The sequence below is a fragment of the Salvelinus fontinalis genome, chromosome 30 (genome assembly GCF_029448725.1).
Source record: "Salvelinus fontinalis isolate EN_2023a chromosome 30, ASM2944872v1, whole genome shotgun sequence".
NCBI lineage: Eukaryota > Metazoa > Chordata > Actinopteri > Salmoniformes > Salmonidae > Salvelinus > Salvelinus fontinalis.
This window is the reverse complement of record NC_074694.1, coordinates 27,527,876-27,539,185: the sequence shown is the minus strand read 5'-3', so window position 1 is coordinate 27,539,185 and position 11,310 is coordinate 27,527,876. Positions and strand designations below refer to the sequence as shown.

The 11,310-nt window shown below is 43.1% G+C and overlaps 1 protein-coding gene across 1 annotated transcript; it reads right to left on the bottom strand.

The window, feature by feature from the left end:
* Positions 1-8,098: 8,098 nt before the first annotated feature.
* LOC129828500 (uncharacterized) lies at positions 8,099-8,824 on the bottom strand. Its single transcript, XM_055889531.1, has one exon. It carries the CDS (start codon positions 8,822-8,824, stop codon positions 8,099-8,101), a length of 726 nt encoding a protein of 241 aa, XP_055745506.1.
* Between the last annotated feature and the right edge of the window lie 2,486 nt (positions 8,825-11,310).

The window sequence follows — 11,310 nt, the reverse complement described above, 5'->3', positions numbered from 1 at the left end:
CTTATCATCTCATTGTTCCAGGAAGATGTGCCTATTTTTAAATGACCCATTCTTTATGGCTGTTTCTCTGTGGCTTCATCCCAAACAGCACCCTATTTCCTAGTTAGTGCACTACTTTTAAACCAGGGCCCATAGAACTCTGGTCAAAAGTAATGCAATTTATAGGGAATGTGGTGCCATTTGGGAAAAGCCATTGACTGTCTCTGTTTGTCTGTGCTGGCTGGCCAGTGGACATGGTGTAACCGGCCATGCTGTCTGTCTCTGTTAGCTACATGGATGGAATGGAACAGGATGAAGTCTATTTTCTTCAAGAAACCCTTGATATAAGGGGGGCTCGCTATAAGCCAAGTTATTCCAGGCTATTGTAGAATAAAACCAAAATAAGTGCATGCAGAGGCAGGTGCAAGCCAAAACACTTGAGTAACACTTTGATCATGTTCCGATGAGAAATATGAAATAAATCACCTCGACTGCATTGATCAAGTATGTGCTGCCAGTGTGAGAACTGGAGGAGAGGATGGAGCCTGATTGTCATTCACTCTGCCTCCTCTTTGGATTTACCAGCATGGAGAATCAGGAAGATGAGCTGAAAAATGACACGTCCACACTGAGACCAGAGGCTAATCTGAAATGGCATCCTATTCCCTTTATAGTGCACCACAAAGGGCTCAGGCAAAAAGGAGTGCACGACATAAACTGCCGTTCAAAAGTTTGGGGTCACTGAGAAATGTCCTTGTTTTGGAAAGAAAAGCATGTTTTTTGTCAATTAAAATAACAACAAATTGATCAGAAATACAGTGTAGACATTGTTAATGTTGGACTATTGAGCTGGAAACGGCAGATTTTTTATGGAATATTCAAATAGGCGTACAGAGGCCCATTATCAGCAACCATCACTCCTGTGTTCCAATGGCACGTTGTGTTAGCTAATCCAAGTTGATAATTTTAAAAGGCTAATTGATCATTAGAAAACCCTTTTGCACAAGTCCTCAACTGGAAAAAGACATATCTCAGACTGGCCAATAAAAATTAAAGATTAAGATAGGCAAAAGAACACAGACACTGGACAAAGGAACTCTGCCTCGAAGGCAGCATCCCGGAGTTGCCTCTTCACTGTTGAGACTGGTGTTTTGCAGGTACTATTTAATGAAGCTGCCAGTTGAGGACTTGTGAGACGTCTGTTTCTCAAACTAGACACTCTAATGTACTTGTTCTCTTGCTCAGTTGTGCACCGGGGCCTCCCACTCCTCTTTCTATTCTGGTTAGTTTGCGCTGTTCTGTGAAGGGAGTAGTACAAAGCGTTCTACAAAATCTTCAGTTTCTTGGCAATTTCATTTCTCAGAACAAGAATAGACAGACGAGTTTCAGATTAAAGTTCTTTGTTTCTGGACATTTTGAGCCTGTAATCAAACCAGCAAATGCCGATGCTCCAGATACTCAACTAGTCTAAAGAAGGACAGTTTATTGCTTCTTTAATCAGCACAACAGTTTTCAGCTGTGCTAACATAATTGCAAAAGGGTTTTCTAATGATCAATTAGCCTTTTAAAATGATAAACTTGGCTTAGCTAATTGAAATTGGAACACAACAGTGATGGTTGATGATAATGGGCCTCTGTACGCCTATGTAGATATTCCATAAAGAATCTGCCGTTTCCAGCTACAATAGTCCTTTACAACATTAGCAATGTCTACACTGTATTTCTGATCAATTTGATGCTATTTTAATGGACAAAAAATGAGCTTTTCTTTAAAAAACAAGGACATTTCTAAGTGACCCCAAACTCTTGAACGGTAGTATATATACAGAACAGGGTGGCATTTCCGACATATTCCAAGAAGGACTGATACTAAAAGTCCATCTAGAGACAGTCTTTTGAAGTGAAAACCAAGCACACACACAGCCACTGAGACAAACAGAGAAAGAGTGGCCACTCTGTGTCTTCTACATAAGAATAGATTTCTCACCGGGAAATAAATGCATATAGGTGCATTATTTCCGCAGGGGAAAAACGCATTGGGAAGCATTTTTCAGTGAGAGTGTGAATATAAGTTCATTTCTGACTGGGATAATGAGTAGCAACGCACCTCTCTCAACATGTCTCTTAATACATATTTAGGCCTATGGGTTAGAATTCAATGTGAGTTGTAAGGAAGACGCTGTTTTGAATCAATGTTCAGAGCCTAAGGATTGTTATTGGCCTTGATCCAATGACCCTCCAGTGCTTTCCTATTTGCCATTCACCTTCTCTGTCCTCACGCCCTCCCTCCCCCTCGCTCCTGCATCACCCTCTCTTTTTCTTTTCATCCCTCCCTCCCTCACCCTCCTTCTCTCTTCCTCTTCCTCTCGCCCTCCCTCCCACTCTCTCCTACATCTCCCTCTTTTTCTCTACCATGTATTTTCAACTTGGCCTGGCTCTCCTCTGAGAGATTGAGACCACCATTCAATCAGGCGCATGGTAACTTGAACAACTGCTGCTTGTCAGGGTTGTTACCTTTCAGTCAGTGATTTGAGCCCAGGGGGCCTTCAGGGGCCAGGTGAGTGGGTTTCAATCAATCTCTTTGATTCATCTATTAAGCACTGAGCTGCAGAGAGAAGCAGAGGTCTCTATGTCAGTAAGAGAATTGAGCTGCTCACGTTTCATCAAATACATCAACTGTAAAGGGGGAGAGAGAGACATCCACTCTTTAGCCATGTCATAATGTCTAACATGTTTCTGATGCATATTACATACTTGACATTCATAGGCTCAAATGGTACGGTGAATAGGTTATCATTGCTCTGTGTGACTTGAATGGAATTAATTCAAGTGAGGTTAATATTGTACTTAGATTTTTGTAATATGGACAGAAGTCAGAGTCGATCAGTCTTACCGTATATGTTTGATTGGCTTCATCCACAAACTCTCTCCTTCCTCTTTCTTTTTTCAGTCTACACATTTTAATGACTGCTGAAGGGCTCTGATTAATGAATCATGTTGCTCTCTTTCTATACAAGGTTAATAAAGCCCACACGAATGAATGTCAAAGTATCTCTATCTGTCTCAGTGTATTATGTACACCTGTGCCTTTGTGTATGTGTGCATATGACCAAGGTCAGTATGACCATTAGAGCAGTTGGTAATTACTACAGGGTAATGGGGTCCACTGATTAGCCTGTTGATTGGTTTAATTATATAACAGTTTTCTTTGCATTCCTCCTTTGTGACATTTTAGATGTCATTATGATTTTGGTATTGATATGACCAACACTTGGCTTACTAGGTATAGCCATATATCATATAGCTATACTCATTATCAGCGATTCTCTCTACCGTACATGCGTGACATAAAATCGCAAATGTCTCTAATTTGAAGCGGATATAAAATAATAGTACATGAAGGTGACTTTGTGTCCTTTCTTACATCATGGCCTGTTCTGGCCTGTGTGAAGTTAACAATGGAAATTGGTTGAGTGTTGTAGTGAATCCATGAGCATATAGTAGTGAGCCACTCTTCCCCCCTCTAATGATAGATCTTCCTCAGCATATAGATACAACTAGAATATGATTTGAATATGAAACACAGATGTCTCAGGATGTCCTTCAGAGAGAGACGCGTTTGGAAAAAAGTGATTCATTTGTGTGCTATATGTTCGTATAATGCCGACAGTATATACCATTTACTCTAGCTAGTCTTCTTTTGTTATCATTTGTACAGGTGGAGATGCTTATTCTAGAGGTACTGTAAAAGTAACACGTAAATAACTATACTGTACAACTGATGCTGCAGCTAATGAGCCAGCCGAGTGATTCTAATCTGGGGCTTTCTAAACATAATGCTAAAACGGTGAAATTCACAAGTTGTCACTGAGCGTCTGCAGAGACAAAACAATAATGTCTCTCACAAAACTAAACTCTCCCCATCATGGTTGGGGTCAATTCCACAAAAATTAAATTCTCTCTTTCTGTAATTTCCATTTAATTAAATTCCAATTCCAGGTCAGTCTTCGAAATCAGTGATAATTCAATTCCTCTGAATTCCAATGTTAGGCAAATTCCAATAATTAAATTCCCAATTCAATATTATACGCAACAATTTCACAAATTCCAATTAGAATTGAATTCCGTCAGGCTTTCAGGCTGATCATCTCACTGTTCAGACAACCTAGCTATACTGGAAATATAGGGACACTGGTAGAAATGATTAAAAACAAATCATACAGTACATTTTTGAAACTATGTGCATTAATTCTATTATCTTGGAAATGTAAAAATACTGAATTCCAATTGAATTCAATGATTAAATGTTTTTACAATTCTTACACCATGCCCAAACCGGACGCGCGCGCGTGCGTGCGCCATTGTGCACAAATTGATTTTGTCCCCTGCACCAAGCCCGATCATGACACACAGGTTGAAATATCAAAACAAACTCTGAACCAATTATATTAATTTGGGGTCAGGTCGAAAATCATTAAACATTTATGGCAATTTAGCTAGCTAGCTTGCACTTGCTAGCTAATTTGTCCTATTTAGCTAGCTTGCTGTTGCACCGGATTCAGCATCACAAATAGAACTGACTTCTTTTTTAAGCGCTTGGCAATGCAGATGCTCGTTGGCGCGCGCGAGCAGTGGGGGTGCAATGATTGAATAACAAGTATGTGTACATTTATTTTGGAACGCTCGGGCATGCGACACGAGCGGTGTGGTCAGCATGTTATGCAATTCCAATTCAAAAAGTTCAAACAGTCTAATTCCACTTCAATCCCAATTCCGTAGCTATTTCAGCCTACCCTATCAGCAATGCACAGCAGCTTTCCCCTAGAACAGAGACAGATGTAGAGAACAACATCAGTTGAGGGGCTGCAGCACTCAGCTGATTACCCACAAGCCCTGGGTTCTAAATTGATTAATTAGAGTCATTGATTGGATGGGAGTGGACTCACCTGGGTTCCTCTGCCGGTAATGAATGGCTGATTGGAGGTTTGTTATGAAACTGGGATAGACTGCAGCCTCTGAGGAGGTGACTGACTGACGCACTGCAACAGAAATAACTATCAGGGCTTCAGACATGTTTAAAATACATCTGAAGCACTGTTCTCATGCAGGGCTATGACGGGCAATGAGGTATAATAAGACGCTGTGGTAGAAAGTAATCACCGTTAATAGCTATCTAAAGTGCAATTATATTTAGGCCTTGAATGTGAAGCACTTACGTTATTATAATTATTAAGTTCAAAGGTGCACTTCTGATTTAAACTACAGTATTTTTTAGCAAGTTTAGCTAGGTTTGATCCAATTCAATGATTGATGGAATAGAATAGAATAGACAGAATATTATCTGTCTTGCTTTGAGCTAACCAAAGATGACAATGTGAGGGGCAAATAGCCAAAGGACATGTGAGACCTTTGGAGGAAGTCATGTTCAGGTTGGCTAACAGCTCAGTTGGACAGCTCTAGTGCGGCGTTTCCCAATCCTAGTCCTGGGGACCTCAAAGGGTGTACATTTTTGTTTTTACCCTAGCACTAGACACCTGATTCAAATAATTAACAAACCATCAACCACCTTTGATTACAGTATTTGAATTAGGTGTTTAGTGCAAGGGAAAAAACAAACATTGCACCCTTTGGGGTCCCCAGGACTAGGATTGGGAAACACTGCTCTAGCAAACACATGACACGGTCTAAGAGGACAAGCAGCTGCAGAAATAAAAGCTGCTAATTGCTCATAAATTATCGTTTTGATTTCCTATGTCAATTAAATCACTAATGAATACAAAAACAAAATACCCCCATTCACATCATATACATGAGTCATTCAATCATATGAAAGGGAATGATTTGTTTCCATTTTAAAATACAGACAACAGTCACCCACAGCGATACACAAACACCCAATCAATTATTTACATTTATTCACAAAGATACCATTGCTCATTGCTGTCATATATAAAATATGTGACTCTTGGCACAGCGATAACAGGACTTGAAAGTCACCAGCAGCAGGTTTCTTATGGTGAATCTCTCTTTTCAAATAAGCGTCGCACCCAGAGAAGATTGAGCCCAATTATCTATCCTGGGTTTGAACAGAGTTGTGCACTGATCAACAGGGACACTGTATTATTAGTGATGAGCCAGTAGATTGAAAACAATCTTGGGTTTCATCTATCTCTGCTGAACATGCTCTCTGTAGCTATCTGATCCTAGATCAGTAATTACTGCAGGTTGTCAACAATTTATCACTTAGGTGCCATAGTGTCCTGAGTACAGTGGCTATATACACTCACGAAAGGTTCACACACACACACACACACACACACACACACACACACACACACACACACACACACACACACACACACACACACACACACACACTTTTTCTCTCTCCACACCCACTTACAAGATGCACATGTATTTACTAGTTGGGTTGAGGTGGGGCAAGTTCATTTGGTTTCTAAAAATATAATGTTTGTTATTATACAGTTCCTTAGGAAAAACAGAAACTCCCATGTCTAAATTGTATGGAACATTAGCATAACTATGTCTAATTTAGTAAATTATCTTTTAAGTAATATATTTTGGGCAAAATTATAGGAAAGGACGTACTGTATTTGTTACAAGAGAAGTAGAAGAAGTCGTAGTTAACATCACAAACTGAAAGGTCACAATGTAACTTCTCTGTAATTCACACAACAAGGTACTGGTGTGAAGGGTATACAATTCACGAGAGAGCTCCTTCCGTCTCTGTCCTTCTCCTGGCTGTGAGATTTGATTTATGAACTTTGACAACAGCATCACTGTTTTTAATTATTAATACAGTAGAGTCTCACAGCGCAATCTCTCAATCACTCTGGGAAGTAATGGGCTTATTTGTTCCAACATGCACCGTACACCTTGATTCATTTGACAATAGTCCCCCTTGTCAAGTGTAGCTACAAAACCTGGTAGATAAAGAATGTTATTTCTAATGATCCGGTGACATTGGCCTGTTCTGCGAGGACACACACACACACAGACACACACAGACACACACAAACACACACAGACAAAAGCTTGCACACAAACCCATTTCATCTAGCACAGTACAGTTTACAACAGTACACAACAGTACCACTTCTGGAAGCTCTCAAGGAGTCCAGGGGAAATTGATGTAATAAGAATGAAAATGCATTCCAAGCAGCAGTAGGGGTTAGTCGAGCAGGGCACACTGAGGTGAACCAGACAAGGACAAGGCAGAATACTGCAAGTCATCTGAACTGGCACACTCTGATAGTACACTATGCTATTTATGAGGGGTAGTAGTGCACATGCAAAATCAAAGACTGATCAGCATACTATCAAAGTGTAATGAATAAGAGTATAAAGGGTTGAATTGCTAATATATTAAACATGAAAAAGCAGAAACTGTGTCATGTTCAGAAGGGCACACAATCAAAAGTTTTTTTTTATAAGACTATTCAGGTATTGCGTCCCCATTTCATTTTTTATTAAACCATTTTCTCTCTACTGAACACTACCCATGTTTACCTCTGTCCGTTCACAATGACATCTGCATTAGCTTGCTCCTCAATGTGCATCAGCTCCCCAAATTACAACCCCTATCATCCTGCTCCAGCCTCGCCAATATATTTTCCAATCAACAGCTAAATTATTCAGAGTGTTGTCTGTATGGGGAATCTGGTAAGGGGAGGCTGCAAGGTTACAGTAGCTGCAGAGAGGATACAGTAACGGCGTATAGAATATTAATCATACTGCTATATTTATATTGCATTTATATTGTATAAAATAGGAGAAGGGTGTTTTTTTTTCCATTTGCGAAACCCTCTAACCCTGAAATTAGAGTGTAAGCCTATGAAGGGTTTTCCTCATCATCATCTACCCACTGTCTGGGTGTGTATCTCACACATGGGTCATTCCATGTCATTTCAACAAGCCATGACACCCACCATCTCAGATTGTTCTGAAATAGTTTATGTAGTTAGAAACATATAAGATTAGCATTCCTGAAACATTATTTGGTTGAAATATAATTTCTGAGAAATTAATCTAATTTATTGCACCCAAATTGGCCATTTTAATTTAAAGGAATCATATAATATTCAATAAATATAGTAACTTACATTGGCGTGGGGTGTGGGGTGGGATTGGCGTGGGGTGTGGGGTGGGAGTGGCTTGGGGAGTGGGGTGGGAGTGGCGTGGGGTGTGGGGTGGGATTTGCGTGGGGTGTGGGGTGGGAGTGGCGTGGGGTGTGGGGTGGGATTAGCGTGGGGTGTGGGGTGGGAGTGGCTTGGGGAGTGGGGTGGGATTGGCGTGGGGTGTGGGGTGGGAGTGGCGTGGGGTGTGGGGTGGGAGTGGCGTGGGGTGGGAGTGGCGTGGGGTGTGGGGTGGGATTGGCGTGGGGTGGGAGTGGCGTGGGGTGTGGGGTGGGATTTGCGTGGGGTGTGGGGTGGGAGTGGCGTGGGGTGTGGGGTGGGATTGGCGTGGGGTGTGGGGTGGGAGTGGCGTGGGGTGTGGGGTGGGAGTGGCGTGGGGTGGGATTGGCATGGGGTGTGGGGTGGGAGTGGCGTGGGGTGTGGGGTGGGATTGGCGTGGGGTGTGGGGTGGGAGTGGCATGGGGTGTGGGGTGGGATTGGCGTGGGGTGTGGGGTGGGATTGGCGTGGGGTGTGGGGTAGGATTGGCATGGGGTGTGGGGTGGGTTTGGCGTGGGGTGTGGGGTGGGATTGGCGTGGGGTGGGAGTGGCGTGGGGTGTGGGGTGGGATTGGCGTGGGGTGTGGGGTGGGATTGGCGTGGGGTGGGAGTGGCGTGGGGTGTGGGGTGGTCAGTCGATGGCTTTTCACCATTCCTTCGGATTCCTCATGTCTAACTTATTGTGAGAACGACGTTTGAATATTATATGAATCCTATGAATTAAAATGGCCAATTTGGATGCAATCAATTAGCTTCATTTCTGAGATACCAAATTATATTTCAAGAAAATTATTTGCAGGAATGCTAATCTTATCTGTTTCTAACAGAAACAATTTCAGAACAATCTGAGGGTGTTGTCACACTTGGTCCCTTTCAGTAAATTTTTGTGAACTCAGTGAGGTTTGCAGTGTGAACACTCCGAAGGTACTCAGATCCCTCAAAAGAGTCCCCGAACTGAACTGAGACCATTTCTAGAGGTGGTCTAAGTTTGAATTTCGCTTGAATTCCGCGGTCCGGTTCCATTTAGGGCAATGTGATCACAAAGCTCCCCAGGTTCACTTGTCATTATTCCCAAACACACACTAGACTACTGTAACACTGTTTCCCCTGTCATAACCCCTCACACTAGACTACTGCAACAGTTTCCCCTGTCATAACCCCTCACACTAGACTACTGCAACAGTTTCCCCTGTCATAACCCCTCACACTAGACTACTGCAACACTGTTTCCCCTAACATAACCCCTCACACTAGACTACTGCAACACCGTTTCCCCTGTCATAACCCCTCACACTAGACTACTGCAACAGTTTCCCCTGTCATAACCCCTCACACTAGACTACTGCAACACCGTTTCCCCTGTCATAACCCCTCACACTAGACTACTGCAACAGTTTCCCCTGTCATAACCCCTCACACTAGACTACTGTAACACTGTTCCCCCTGTCATAACCCCTCACACTAGACTACTGCAACACTGTTTCCCCTGTCATAACCCCTCACACTAGACTACTGTAATACTGTTTCCCCTGTCATAATCCCTCACACTAGACTACTGTAATACTGTTTCCCCTGTCATAATCCCTCACACTAGACTACTGCAACAGTTTCCCCTGTCATAATCCCTCACACTAGACTACTGCAACAGTTTCCCCTGTCATAATCCCTCACACTAGACTACTGCAACACTGTTTCCCCTAACATAACCCCTCACACTAGACTACTGTAACACTGTTCCCCCTGTCATAACCCCTCACACTAGACTACTGCAACACTGTTTCCCCTGTCATAACCCCTCACACTAGACTACTGCAACACCGTTTCCCCTGTCATAACCCCTCACACTAGACTACTGTAACACTGTTCCCCCTGTCATAACCCCTCACACTAGACTACTGCAACACTGTTTCCCCTGTCATAACCCCTCACACTAGACTACTGCAACACCGTTTCCCCTGTCATAACCCCTCACACTAGACTACTGCAACACCGTTTCCCCTGTCATAACCCCTCACACTAGACTACTGCAACACCGTTTCCCCTGCCATAACCCCTCACACTAGACTACTGTAACACTGTTTCCCCTAACATAACCCCTCACACTAGACTACTGTAACAGTTTCCCCTGTCATAACCCCTCACACTAGACTACTGTAATACTGTTTCCCCTGTCATAACCCCTCACACTAGACTACTGCAACAGTTTCCCCTGTCATAACCCCTCACACTAGACTACTGTAATACTGTTTCCCCTGTCATAAACCCTCACACTAGACTACTGTAATACTGTTTCCCCTGTCATAATCCCTCACACTAGACTACTGCAACAGTTTCCACTATCATAATCCCTCACACTAGACTACTGCAACACTGTTTCCCCTGTCATAACCCCTCACACTAGACTACTGCAACACCGTTTCCCCTGCCATAACCCCTCACACTAGACTACTGCAACACTGGTTCCCCTGTCATAACCCCTCACACTAGACTACTGTAACAGCGTTTCCCCTGTCATAACCCCTCACACTAGACTACTGCAACAGTTTCCCCTGTCATAATCCCTCACACTAGACTACTGCAACAGTTTCCCCTGTCATAATCCCTCACACTAGACTACTGCAACACTGTTTCCCCTAACATAACCCCTCACACTAGACTACTGCAACACTGTTCCCCCTGTCATAACCCCTCACACTAGACTACTGCAACACTGTTTCCCCTGTCATAACCCCTCACACTAGACTACTGCAACACCGTTTCCTCTGTCATAACCCCTCACACTAGACTACTGCAACACTGTTTCCCCTAACATAACCCCTCACACTAGACTACTGCAACAGTTTCCCCTGTCATAATCCCTCACACTAGACTACTGCAACAGTTTCCCCTGTCATAATCCCTCACACTAGACTACTGCAACACTGTTTCCCCTGTCATAACCCCTCACACTAGACTACTGCAACACCGTTTCCCCTGTCATAACCCCTCACACTAGACTACTGCAACACCGTTTCCCCTGTCATAACCCCTCACACTAGACTACTGCAACACCGTTTCCCCTGCCATAACCCCTCACACTAGACTACTGTAACACTGTTTCCCCTAACATAACCCCTCACACTAGACTACTGTAACACCG